This window comes from Heterodontus francisci, chromosome 14 (genome assembly GCF_036365525.1).
Source record: "Heterodontus francisci isolate sHetFra1 chromosome 14, sHetFra1.hap1, whole genome shotgun sequence".
In the NCBI taxonomy this organism is placed as follows: domain Eukaryota; kingdom Metazoa; phylum Chordata; class Chondrichthyes; order Heterodontiformes; family Heterodontidae; genus Heterodontus; species Heterodontus francisci.
In genome coordinates this window covers 54,889,536-54,904,409 of record NC_090384.1, presented here as the reverse complement: position 1 = coordinate 54,904,409, position 14,874 = coordinate 54,889,536, and the positions used below count along the sequence as shown (strand labels likewise).

Here is a 14,874-nt window from a genome sequence, read left to right as displayed (position 1 = left end):
CATGATTCTGCTAAACTTATATTTTGGTCACTATCTCCAAAATGGTCACCCACTGTTACTTCCTCCACTTGCCCAGCTTCATTACTGAAGACTAAATCTAGAATTGTGTCTCTTCTCATTGGGCTTGTTACATGCTGGCTAAAAAAGTTCTCTTGAACGCAGTTCAAGAATTTTGTCCATTCTTGCCCTTCACACTGTTTGTATCCCAATTGATATTGGGGTAGTTGAAATCCCCAACTATTATTGCCCTATAGTTTTTGTACTCAGAAATTTGCCCACATATTTGTTCTTCTACCTCCCTCTCACTATTTGGGAGTCTATAGTACACTCCTCATAGTGTGGCTGCCCCTTTTTTATTTCTGAGCTCCACCCATATGGCCTCATCTGATGATTCATTTAGCATATCATCCCCCCTCAAAGCTGTTATTGATTCCTTAACTAATAATGCTACATCCCCTCCTTTTTTATCTCCCTCTCTATCCCGCCTGAAAACTCGATATCCAGGGATGTTGACTTGCCATTCTTGCCCCTGCGGAAGGGTGCACAGTTTTGGTGGAGAAGGTATCAATGGAGTTTGGATTGCCGGGAAACTACTATTGAATGGCAATCGGCATTTGCATCTTGGAAGATGAGATTTGGAGATCTATTTGAAAAGTTCAAATACCTGAAGGATGTAAGATCTGTAATTGGTGCTACATTTGCTGAAAGGACTATCCAGAAGAATTGTGAAATTTATCTTTGTTGCATCGACCAGGATTTAACTGTTAGTTCATGTTTAAGTTTTGTTAGTTTTAGTTTGAGCGTTGAAATAAAATTTATAAAAGTGAAATCTTGTCTGTTTTTTTCTAAATTGGGGTCTCTCAGTGGATTGGATTCTTTTGTTTTGTGATCTCCACAGGGATTATAACAATAGTCAGAAGTATCTTGGCAAATGAGGACTCAAGGCTAGACAGTTGGGAATTTGAAAGTGCCACTGTAGGTGACTTGGAAGTTAGCTTTTTTCCAGGAGCAGACGAAGGAGGAAGTGTGGTTAGAAGAGGGATGTAGGTGGTGAGGGATACAAAGAAGAAACTGAAAATGGCCCTGTCTGTGATTGAGATGATAGGAATAGAGAGACCTCATGAGGTAGTAAAGGGGAGGTCATGAATTTGGGTAAGAGAGTAATAGAGAGGGCAAGGTGAGTTTAGCTCGAGGCAGAAAGCACTCAAGATAAGAATTTGCTTGGTGTAAAGGATGAGGAGGAAAGGGCTGAGGACATCTTGGTGAGCTTGGTTGGGTGTGAATGAGGATTTTAACTGCCTTGGTTTGGGTGGTGCAGGTGGTAGAAGGTGTAGCCTGGCGTGGGAAGGTGCCATCTGCTGTGACCCAAATTTCCATCAAGTCTATGATGTCAATGCAATCATCCACAATAAGGTCATGGATGGCAAAGGCCTTGTACAGAAGTGGATGAACATTCTGGAGGGAGATGTGAACAAGGGAAGAGATTGTAGATCCACTAGTGGAGTCAGCAATGGGACAGGAAGTAGGTCCATAAGATTAGCCCCCAGCAGGCTTGAGAGGGAATGATTGCGCAGTAAAGAAATAAGGGTTGCAGCTCATAAGAAGGCAGCAATGACTGCCTCAGTGACAAATAGTGATTCCTGAAAATTTGTTCTTGGGCCTCAGTTTTTCATTATATTTATATATAAATGATTGAATGAAGGAATAGAGTTGTACATTCACTTTTGAAGATGGCACTAAGTTAGAGGTTCAGTAAGTTACGTGGATGGGAAGTATGAGGTCCTCCACTTTGAATCCTAGAAAGATAAATCTCAATACTTTCTTAATGGTGAGAGACTAGAGGCTGAAGATGAGCAAAGGGATTTGGGTGTCACTAAATCACTAAAAGCTAGTGCACAGTTACCAAAAGTCTAATGCAATGTTGCCCTTTATCTCAACGAGGTGACATTCAAAAAGGGGGGAAGTGATGCTTCAATTGTAAAGGGCCTTGGTCAAACCCCATCTGGAATTCTGCATCCAGTTTTGGGCATCAAACTTCAGTAAAGATATTCTGATTTTGGAGGGATTTCAGCAAAGATTCATCTGAATGAAACCAGGGTTTGAAGACTTAAATTATGAGGACAGGTTCTGTAAACTGACTTGTATTCCCTTGGGTTTAGAAGGTTAATAGATTATCTAACTAAGGTCTTTAAAATGATAAAGGGATTCAATAGGGTCCATACAGGTGAACAATTTCCTCTGGTCGGCAAATCCAGAACAAGGGGTATAATCTTAAAATTAGATCTAGGCCATTTAGGAGTGGAATCAGGGAGCACTTTTTCACACTAAGGGTAGTGTAAATCTGGAACTCTCCCTCAAAAGGCTGTGGATGCTGGATCAATTGTAATTTTCAAGATTGCTATCACTGGATTTTTTTTTAAGTAGGGGTATCGCAGGATGTGGAGCAGATAAGTGGACTTGAGGTACAGTTTAGCCATAATCTAATTGAATGATGAAATGGGCTTCAGGGGTTCAATTGCCAATCCGATTCCCAAGCAGAATCAATTTGGCTCTCGGGTTTTAGGTCATTATACAGAGATAAAAATAAAATGCATCACACTTTCAACCTTTAGTGCATTGGGGTTGATATATTCCAACTCTATCATTGCACTGAGAAAGGGCCATTCTGTGGTTGTTGCTCTATATAGCCTAAATCCTGAATTATTTTTAGAGGGTGACCTAATCTTCAAATGATGAAGTCAATGTTAACAAAAACTACACAGATAATTAAATGGGTGCCACAGAGACCTGGAAGGTTTGACATTACACACTTTTTGTGGGCTTTGAAATTTGATTTTGAAGTTTAATGAAAAAGGATACCAGAACCTTTATAAAGCTCTGGTTAGGCCTCAACTTGGAAAGCCGGCATGGACTCCATAGGCCGAATGACCTCCTTCTGTGCCGTAAATGACTCTATAACTTTTAATATCCAGCTGCTCAGCCTCCACTGAATATCTATTGTTCACTTTTATAACTCTCTTCATTGGATTCAGCAATATTTGGAAATAACACACAAAGAAAGACTGTAGTGTGAAACATAAAATAAAAATACACAATGCTAGTAATCTTGAGGTTCTGAGAAACTAATAGCAAATTCTCTAACTGATACCAAGATCATCTAGTGTGCTCTTGACTTTCATTTCCTTCATTACATCAAATATTGATGTAATTAGGCAAACCACAGATAAAGAAAACAAACATTTGAACTGGACAGGGTGAATCATTTGCCAATTTAGGCTTAAAATGATGTACAATTAACTGGTCGTAAAGACGTAATGTTCCCTCCAAAAGATGACATTAAAAAAAAAGCTTCAGGGAAAAGGTTAGAATTGATCCCATTTTATGTTTTACTTAATTTAATTTAATTTCATACCTGATCAATAGCAATTATTCTGGCATTTATATAATGACCTATAATATTCAACATCTCAAAGTGCTTTATATAAAAATTACTTTGCAAGTGCACTGATAGTTATGTAGACAAAAATATAAAGGGACTAAGGGTTTAATTTCCAAAGGGATTCTCTTTTCTTGGACCGTAACCCTTGAAAATAGCTTAAATCGCTATTTACGCTGTTTCTCCAGGGCTCCATCTAAATTACAACGGAGGTCAGGAGGACACCTGCTGAATTTTTATCCTCTGTTGTTTAATTGAGGGAACTGTAGAGAATGTTAGATTGGAATAAAGCCCTTTTGATATCCCTTATATGTATCCAATCACTCCTACCATTAGAGCATGAATTCTGAAACGAGGGATTGATCATAAGATTCAAGGATCAAAGTAGACTTGTTACAGTGATAATTTCCTGCATCTTGATGAAATTGCCTTTGTTAACAGACCATAAAGTACAGAGAAAATTGGGCATTCTCTTGTTTTGCAATAAAAGAGAATTTACACCTTTTTGGGTGTCTTTGGTATGTTCCAGAGAGATGTCTGAGAGGTGATTCTGTGATCTGGGACTCCCAATTGAATTTCTTGAGGTATTTCCTGGGAACACCTTAACAGCAAAGTCTTGTCGTCGAACATCACTTTTATTTTGTTAAACATTGGAAATCTCCATTCTGATAAAGGGTTACATTCAAAATGTTAATTTATTTCTCTTTTAGATGTCGAGCAGTTGTGCCTTTCCAGCATTTTCTATTTAGATCTCAGATCTTAAGAATTTTCTTTGACATTTGACCCATTTAGCTCATCCTTCCACTGAGTCCTGCAATCTCTCACTACAGCATCTATGACTTGAATGGCAAGAGTTTCTGCCCTGTTACTTTACCAGATGAACAAATATAGAGTATCTCATTGACAGATTGTCTTCTTCTGATAACAAATCTTTTCTATGATGTCTTTATGGAATGTTAACTGTTCACAAGGTATTTATTGTATGACTAGAGGCAACACTTTGGATTTCTTTGTCATTCTACAACAGCTATCCTTTTCTTCCTCATATAAAAGAAAATAGTATCAAAAATCCAAACAATTGTTGTTGGCAGCTTTTCAAACATCTGTACACCAGCCAACTATAATGTACAGCAATCAATAATGTTTAGTGAACCATCAGACACAAAATTGATTACAAAAAATTAACAAAAAATAAATAATGGTGCTGATGATAAGTGTTGGTGTAAGGCAAATGCAGTGAGGTACAGTTGACTTCCCCTCTAAAGATTCTGATGAAAAATGAGAAAGGCAACAACACACAATTCATCACCGCTGGCAGTGTAAAGCTACAGGGGACTATTACTATGTTCACCCTTTGGAATATAAATTACTTATATAACAGTTTCCAGAAATTATGGAATTTATTATTAAACACAAAAGATTCATAGATAGATAGTGGCTAACCATAGGTGACAGAATGGAAGCATCTGCTCACGTCTTTTTATTTAGTGAGCTCCCCTGATCTAAGTTGTAATGGGAAATTAGGCTATTCCATATGTGGGGTGGGTCAGATGAAGGGGGCAAAAGAAAGACAAATTGCTGTCAATTTGAACTATCCTTGTGCACCTCATAGCAAAAGACGACAGAGCAGCATTGGTTTAAGTCCGAAAGCAGCTTTCCTTCACAATCTCCTTCACCACAGAAACCTGAGTGGAACCTAATGCAGAAGAACAAAAAAAGTGCCAACAATAGGTGGCGGGGTGGGGGGGGGGTGCTTAAAAACAAAGCAATATACAGCAAATCCTTAATAATTTGACTATGGCTTGAAGAACAGTGATAGAAATTAGATTTATAATTTATCTAGCTAAAGCAGTGGAGCTTTTGATATAAGTTTTCACAATGAATATCTGTCTTTGAAAGCAATGGAGATCAAAGAACTCACAGGCTAGCTTTCTTCTAATAGAAGTTCAAAGTCATAAAAAAATTGGTTTAGTTTCCAAGATATTCATTTAGACTGTAGTAAAGAGTCAAAGTCACAGGCACATTGGATTTCAGACAGCCTTCATATGATTTGTTTGATTAACAGAGTATTATATAAGGATACATCTTAATTGTCTCAGTCCTGAGAGTTCTGCTTACACTTGGTAAAAATGAATGGATGGAGGATCTACTCAGACTGAAGATGTCCTTCTAAGTCAAAGCTGAAGCTGTGAGATGTTCATAATTTGCCCCATATGTGACTACCAACTGGCAGAGACGAAATACAAATTTTTCAGAACCAGCAAATATGAAGACTATTTAATTGCATAAAGAATGTTAGAATAATTTGCCACTGAGAAATCCTTATCCTCAAGCAACAAACAGAAGAGTCGGAAAATAATAGAGTTATTATCATTAAGTCAATAGCATCAGTTTAACTGAGACTTTGTCAGTGAAATAGAACAATTCATTAAATTCACCCACTTACGGGCGATGAATGTTTTGTCGGTAACATTCAATTCAATGTGCTGACTGCCATTTTTTTAAGAAGCGTTACTGGATCTCCTAATATGTGAGGGACCCTCACCTGCCAGTCATCCATACTAGGAAAATCATCCCATTGGTGCTGTCATTAAGGCAGAAACCTCACAAATGACATCTGTTATGAACAAAATTTGTTAATAACTTCAGCAACCAGTTTCTATGATTTGTGCAGACTGTGTAGGTGTAAGAAATCTATATGTTTTCTCGACTGATACATTTTTATAACAGATTTATTGATAGATTGATTGAGAAACATTAACGCCAAAAAAACTAACCTTTGCTATCACATTATCTTTTTCTCTCAAAGAGTCATAGATTCATAGAGTTATACAGCACAGAAACAGGCCCTTTGGCCCATCGTGTCTGTGCCGGCCATCAAGCACCTAACTTCTAATCCCATTTTCCAGCACTTGGCCTGTAGCCTTGTATGCTATGGCGTTTCAAGTACTCATCAAAATACTTCTTAAATGTTGTGAGGGTTCCTGCCTCTACCACCTCTTCAGGCAGAGTGTTCCAGATTCCAACCGCCCTCTGATAAAAAAAATATTCCTCAAATCCCCTCTAAACCTCCTGTCCCTTAACTTAAATCTATGCCCCCTGGTTATTGACCCCTCCACTAAGGGAAAAAGTCTCTTCCTATCTAATCTATCAATGCCCCTCATAATTTTGTATACCTCAATCAGATCCCACCTCAGCCTTCTCTGCTCTAAGGAAAATAACCCTAGCCTTTCAGTCTGTCTTCATAGCTGAAATCCTCCAGCCCAGGCAACATCCTGGTGAATCTCCTCTGCACCCTCTCCAGTTCAATCACATACTTTCTATAGTGTGGTGCCCAGAACTGTACACAGTACGCCAGCTGTGGCCTAACTAGCGTTTTATACAGCTCCATCACAACCTCCCTGCTCTTATATTCTATGCCTCGGCTAATAAAGGCAAGTATCCCATACGCCTTCCTAACCACCTTATCTACCTATGCTGCAGCCTTCAGTGATCTATGGACAAGTACACCAAGGTCCCTCTGACCCTCTGTATATCCTAAGGTCCTATCATCCATTGTATATTCCCTTGTCTTGCTAGTCCTCCCAAAATGCATCACCTCACACTTCTCAGGATTAAATTCCATTTGCCACTGCTCTGCCCATCTTACCAGCCCATCCATTTCATCCTGTAATCTAAGGCTTTCCTCCTCACTATTTACAACACCACCAATTTTCGTGTCATCTGCAAACTTACTGATCATACCTCCTATATTCACGTCTAAATCATTATTGTACAACACAAACAGCAAGGGTCCCAGCACCGATCCCTGTGGTACACCACTGGTCATAGGTTTCCACTCGCAAAAACAACCCTCGACCATCACCCTCTGCCTCCTGCCACTAAGCCAATTTTGGATCCAATTTTCCAAATTGCCCTGGATCCCATGGGCTCTTACCTTCTTAACCAATCTCCATGTGGGACCTTATCAAAAGCCTTACTGAAGTCCAGGAAGACTACATCAATTGCTTTACCCTCATCTACACATCTAGTCACCGCCTCGAAAAATTCAATCATGTTAGACACGATCTCTCCCTGACAAAGCCATGCTGACTATCCTTGATTAATCCCTGCCTCTCCAAGTGGAGATTAATCCTGTCCCTCAGAGATTTTCCAATAGTTTCCTTACCACTGATGTTAGACTCCCTGGCCTGTAATTACCTGGTTTATCCCTGCTACCCTTCTTGAATAATGGTACCACATTTGCTGTCCTCCAATCCTCTGGTACCTCTCCTGTGGCCAGCGAGGATTTGAAAATTTGTGTCAGAGCCCCTGCTACCGCCTCCCTTGCCTTACATAGTAGCCTGGGATACATCTCATCTGGGTCTGGGGATTTATCCACTTTTAAGCCCGCTAAAACAGCTAATACTTCCTCCCTTTCAATGCTAATATGTTAAAGTATATCACAATCCCCCTCCCTGATCTCTACACCTACATCGTCCTTCTCCATAGTGAACACAGATGAAAAGTAATCATTTAAAACCTCACCTATGTCCTCTGACTCCACACACAGATTGCCACTTTGGTCGCTAATGGGCCCTACACTTTCCCTGGTTATCCTCTTGCCATTAATATAAAATGCTTTAGGATTTTCCTTTATCTTGCCCGCCAGTGTTTTTTCATGTCCCCTCTTCGATCTCCTAATTACTTTTTTAAGTACCCACCTAAACTTTCTATATTCCTCTAGTGCCTCTGCTGTTTTCAGTGCTCTGAATCTGCCATAAGCCTCCTTTTTTTCTGATCCAATGCTCTATATCCCTTGACATCTAGGGTTCCCTGGACTTGTTGGTCCTACCCTTCACCTTAATGGGTACATATTGGCTCTGAACTCTCACTATTTCCTCTTTGAATGACTCCCACTGGTCTGATGTAGACTTGCCTACAAGTAGCTGCTCCCAGTCCACTTTGGCCAGATCCTGTTTTATCATATTGAATCGGCCTTCCCCCAATTCAGTACCTTTATTTCTGGTCCATCTTTGTCCTTTTCCGTAACTACCTTAAATCTTACAGTTATGGTCACTATCACTGAAATGCTCCCCCACTGACACTTCTACCACTTGTCCAGCTTCATTCCCCAGGATTAGGTCCAGTACCACCCCTTCTCTTGTAGGACTTTCTACGTACTGGCTCAAACAGCTCTCCTGTATACATTTTAAGAATTACGCCCCCTTTAAGCCTTTTGCACTAAGACTTTCCCATTGATAGTGGGGAAGTTGAAATCCCCTACTATTGATACTCTATTATTTTTACACCTGTCTGAGATTTGCCTACATATCTGCTCCTCTATCTCTTGCTGACTGTTTGCAGGCCTGTAGTACACTCCCAGCCAAGTGATTGCCGCCTTTCTGTTTTTAAATTCTGCCCATATGGCCTCATTTGAGGAACCTTCTAAGATATCATCCCTCCTTACTGCAGTAATTGACTCCTTGATCAACAGTGCAATGCCGCCTCCTCTTTTACCCCCTCCCCTGTCTCGCTTGTAGATTCTATACCTTGGAATATTGAGCTACCAGTCCTGCCCCTCCCTCAACCATATCCCTGTGATAGCAATAATATCATAATCCCATGTGTTAATCATCACCCTCAATTCATCTGCCTTTCTAGTAAGACTCCTTGCATTAAAATAGATGCAATCCAGCCTTGTATTTTTCACTTGTGCCTTAACAGGTCTATATTTGCTCTGCCTTCCAGACTGACTCAGTTTCTCTTTTATATTAGACTGTGCCTCACCCCCTACTGTACCTCCACTCTGTATCCCATCCCCCTGCCAAATTAGTTTAACCACCACCCCCCCCCAACAGCACTAGCAAACCTCCCAGCAAGGATGTCGGTCCTGTTCCAGTTCATGTGCAACCCGTCCAACTTGTACAGGTCCCACCTTTGCCAGAAACAGTCCCAGTGATCCAGGAAACTAAAGCCCTCCCTCCTGCACCATCTCCTCTGCCACACATTCATCTGCTCTATCCTCCTATTCCTATACTCAGTAGTACGTGGCACCGGGAGTAATCCAGAGATTACAACCTTTGAGGTCCTGCTTTTTAATCTGCTACCTAGCTCCCTAAATTCTTGTTTCAGGACCTCATCCCTCTTTCTACCTATGTCGTTGGTACCAATGTGTACCACAACCTCTGACTATTCACCCTCCCCCTTCAGAATGTCCTGCAGCCACTCCATGACATCCATGAACCTAGCACCAGGGAGGCAACATAACATCCTGGAGTCATGTTTGTGGCCACAGAAACACCTATTTGTACCTTTTACAATAGAATTCCCTATCACTATAGTTCTCCCACTGCTTTTCCTCCCTTCCTTTGCAGCTGAGCCACCCGTGGTGCCATAGACTTGGCTCTTGCTGCATTCCTCTGAGAAGCTATCTCCCCCAACAGTATACAAAGTTGAAAATCTGTTAGATAGGGAGAAGGACCCAGGGGACTCCTGCACTACCTGCCTAGTTCTTCTACTCTGTCTGGTGGTCACCTATTCCCTTTCTGCCTGAGCAGTCTTTACCTGTGGTGTGACCACCTCCCTGTACATGCTATCTCAGCCTTGCGGATGCTCCACAGTGTCTCCAGCCGCCGCTCCAGATCTGAAATGAGTATTTCGAGTGGCTGCAACTGGAGACACTTCCTGCACACGTGTTCGCCCTGGACACTGAATGTGTCCCTGATGTCTCACGTTGCACAGGAGGAGCACTCCATGTTGCCGAGTTGCCCTGCCATGACTTACCCTTAATTTATCCCCTTCAATTAGCCAAAAATTAGATTATTTACACTTGGGACCTTGATTCCCTAAAGAAAAACACTACCTACTATATTAAAAAAAAATACTCTAGACCTTTCCCTTTACTTTTAGTTACTTACCCAGCTATTTAGAGTCATTCCCTAGCAGCAATTACTCACCAACCAATCGCCTTGCAGCTTTCCTGTGACGTCACTGCCCGCTTTGTTTTCAAACTCTGGCGCGCCTGGACTGCACTCCGCTCTGCTCCCGGAATGTGTGACTGGGCCTCGATCCTAGAGCTCAATTTATCGGCTCCACTCTCGGTGTTCTCCCTCGAGGTCCGCTCCTTTCCGCTCCACTCCTGGAAAGTCAGTTTTTAACTCCTCCTCTGAGAGTGGTGGCTCATACTGGGATGCTGTGCTATAGGTGCCAACAGGTCTGTGGTACTCAACTGATTGGCCATTATTCCAGTCTGAACTTAAAACAGTGAGCATCAATAGGCTGCTTAACCATTGTCGGGCTTCACAGCCAAGCCAGAATTGGTCCTCACCTGATGTTTACATATGAATGCCTTGCAGCATGTGTGACTGGTATGCAGTCAAAAGCATGGAATCTGGTTGATTCTTTCCTCCCTGGCTTGAATGCAATGAGGTAATTTGTGGCACTTCCAGCTCTATCCTGGGTAAGATTGGCTAGCACAGCATAGACTTACAGCTGAGCCTATGAACTTCTTGATATGCTAGTGCCGAGTCTTATGACATAGTTGCCCATTGAAGAGTCAGTGGAGCCCAATATATCGCATTAAATTCATTAAAAAACACAGCATGCAAAAACTAAAGAAAAAAACTGTCAAATATTTGATTGGTTTACCTTTTGTGCTTCATACGCATCCTTTAGGTGTATATAATTGGTCGCAGCTCTCATGGCAAAAGGCAGCTTGCCAATGGCTTTAAGATCAATAGGTCTTTTATGAGCTGTTGTTATGAAAGTGTTCATCCACCAGTAAGTGCCTTTGGAGAGTAGGTTCACAAATGGTTGCAAAAATCTGACACCTAAATCCTGCAGGTCTTCAGGAGGTTTCACCTCTCGTGAGTGTTTGTAGAAAATATAGCGCTAAAGCAGGAAAGAAGAAATACTGGAGTTAATAATTCTGCGTAAACAGTGATGAGGTTGAAAGTTTACAATATTTCCTGATTATAGAAAATTAACAATCATTAGTATTTTTTGTTACCATTATAATGCAAAAGTTGCGTATAAACACTGTTCATTTTTTCCCCATTTTTATTCCCTCCTTTCCTGTAGGTGCTGCATGTAAGTTTCATTACTAAGTTAGTTAGAGTTTCATGTTATTTGGTAGCCCTCTAGTATCTCATACAGATGACCATTCTTCATGTGTGAGTCCAGGCAGTGGGTTTCAACAGGCTTTGTGGCACATTCACATCGACAGACACACACACACATACCTTGCCCAGTAAGGGTCAAGGTAAGCAATCATCAATGGAAACATAGACTAATTCATTCCCCTTCCAGTTGAGAACACTGAAGCCAAATATAAGTTGAGGTGAACGTTATCCTTCCACTTAAATATATATAATCGAATTCTATAATGGATTCTTAGCCTGAAGGAATTAGCAAGCTTGACTTAGTAATGAAAATCATACCCAAGTCAACTTACAGAAAAGAATTTTGACAAAGGGATCAATTATAAGGTATGTATGAATCATATTTCTCATCTATGGTATAACTAGATCCATCCCATATGTTCACTTTACATCTAATATATGCAAAATAGCCAGTGCATCTGGCCTGAATATTAGATATTACATAATATTTTCAAAACAGAAACAGGCCCTTGAACCCAACAGGCCTATGCCAGTGTTTATCCTCCATATGAGCTGTTAATTGGATATTAATTGGGTGTTTAATTGTATTCAGATTAGTTGGCATTAACTGGGATTCAGCTGTGCTCATATATACAGAAGCAGATTGAAACTGTGATGGTTTGGTTGGAAGTACATGATATGTAATGTGTCTTTCTGTAAATAAAAGCTTGTAAGTGTATGAAGACTAGGCTCCTTCGCCACCTGGTTATCTGAGTTATAACATGAGTTCCTCCCATCCTACTTCATCTAACCCTATCGACATATCATTTTATTTCTTTCACCCTCAATTTGGTCAACTAGTTTCCCCTTGAATACATCTATACTATACATCTCAACTGTGACATGAAGGCCCTAAATGCCAACTATGGAACCTGGGAGTCACCAGCTGGTGAAAGAGGGAAATGGCGACACATCCTGTGGACTAGTGTGCACTACCACAAAGACCAGTTTCTTCAGCAGATGGTAACAGGTGCCAACATTAAAAACAACAACTCAGAGCATCACCTGGCAGTTTCATGTGTGACACTTTTGGCAGAACCTGCCTCTCAATGATTGGTCTTCATAGCCATCAGCAAAGGGGCACCAAAAGAAGACACCCCACCTAAATGGATTGTTTGCTGCATGTCCATCATCTTTTGTCGCTGGAAGGATGCCAACCCAAGTCACTTCAACTACTCCTTGAGGTAATGAACTCCACATTCTAACAACTGTCTGGGCAAAGCGGTTTCTCCTGAATTCTCTATTGGATTTAGAAGTGACAATGTTAAAGCTATACCCATAGTTCTGCTCTTTCCTCACAAGTGGAAATATCTTACCTACATCTACTCTATCAAACCCTTTCATATCTTAAATATCCTTGTGAGGTTACTCCTCAGTCTTCTCTTTCCTACAGAAAAGAGCCCATCCTGTTCAATCTTTCCCAATAGGTATAACCTCTCAGTTCTAGTATGATTCTAGTAATTCTTTTTGTACCTTCTCCAGTACCTCTATATCCTTTTTATCATATGCAGACCACACTCTGCATGGTCTAACTAAGGCTCGATACAAGTTTAATATAACACCTCTACTTTTCAATTCTATCCCTGTAGAAATGAACCCCAGCGCTTTGTTTGCTTTTTTTAAATGGCGTTATTAACCTGAGTTGTTACTTTTAGTGATCTGCCTATCTGAACCCCCAGATCCCTTTGCTCTTCTACCCCATTTAGACACTTATTTTCCAAGGAGTATGTGGCCTCTTTATTCTTCCAACCAAAATGTACCACTTCAGACTTATCTATATTGAAGTTAATTTGCAAATTACACACCCATTCTCCAAGTTTATTAAAGTCTTCCTTTATTTTGTTGCAGTCCTCTTCTGCATTAACTCTACCCACCAACTTGGTGTTGTTCACAAATTTTAAAATTGCACTTCTGATTCCAGAGTCCAAATCATTTATGTAAATAGTGATCAACAATGGGCCCACCACTGCTCCTTGTAAAACAACATGTTCTACCTTTTACCAGTCTGAGTAACTACCTCTAACCGCTGCTCCAAAAGCAAAATACTGTGGATATTGGAAATCGGAAATAAAAACAGAAAATGCTGGAAATACTCAACAGATCTGGCAGCATCTGTGAAGAGAAAAACAGTTAACGGGGAATTATACCAGGCCTTTTGAGGTAGCTTGAAGGCATGGAAGCAAGCAAAATCAGAGAAAAACGCATTGTGTCAGTCCCTCGATGTCTTCCTGCCTCCTTCTGCTTTTCCCAGAGTGTTTTTATGTGGTGACTGCAACAATCCAGCAGTGGCTGAAAGCCAATTAATGTTGTTAAATAGGCAATTAGCTGCAAGCTTACAAAGGCAGTGCAATTTTAATAGTGTCACACAGGACCAATGCTGTGTCAGACCCTTGACAAATCAGTGGAGGAGGCGGCACAGTGTAAGAGCGGAGCAGCATGAAAATAAAATGCAATTTGACTGTTAAATGGTGCAAACAGCAAGCCAGCAGATCCTGGAGACTGCTCTCACAGACAGTGCTTACGGTGCTGTAATGATACAGGTGCGTTACAACTTGACCAAACTCAAAAATTGCCCAAATTTTACCAGCATGCTTTGCAAAGCCAAAAGACCTTTTCAAAGTAAACTACACTGCTGAATGCCACAAGCTGTTTCTCACAGATAAGAAAGACCTTGTGCAGGAGTGAACTGCTGAGACTATAACTGGGACAAGACATTCCTAAGCCTGATGAGGTGGGTGAGAGAATCTGGGAAATAACTCATATTGATCGGGAACTGAACTTGAGGGTGGGCTTTTACTCCATGGTTTTAGACAAAGAACTCAACATTCTATTGGACATTTTGTATTAAGAAGAACTTCTATAGGATAATAAGATCCTGTAAATCTAATATCCAGACCCACACCTGGAAAAAAAGTATAAAAGATATCATGAAAAGGCACTCACTGCTGCAGTCAGGAGGGCAAATTGGTCAGTTGCCAGCTAAACAGTTACTCACTGGTTTTTCCTTATAGTTGCTCGAGCTTAAAGTAAAGGGGTAGATGTGAGCATGCTTATGTGTAATCTGGGATTACTGTGTGATAGTACTATCAGATGCTTATTTGTAATCTCTTGCTGATTTTTAAGTAAATGGAACTTATTCCAGAAATCTTCAGTTTGCATTACTTGTTCCATGGGTCAGAACTCTATAAACTCTTTGACAAAAAAGGAGTCTTACAGCGAAGAGATGGCTGCTGGTTCCCCCAGCCTTTTCTCACAGCCATTTTGCTCCACTCTCCTTTGAGGCTCTTGCCTCAGCAG

The 14,874-nt window shown here is 40.7% G+C and overlaps 1 protein-coding gene across 1 annotated transcript in view; it reads right to left on the bottom strand.

Moving 5' to 3' along the window:
• abcc8 (ATP-binding cassette, sub-family C (CFTR/MRP), member 8) overlaps positions 1-14,874 on the bottom strand; it is a 333,471-nt gene that overhangs the window by 270,997 nt on the left and 47,600 nt on the right. Inside the window, exon 5 of the mRNA XM_068046867.1 lies at positions 11,066-11,308. Coding sequence (XP_067902968.1) covers positions 11,066-11,308 — 243 coding nt within the window. The remainder of the gene's footprint in view (positions 1-11,065; positions 11,309-14,874) is intronic.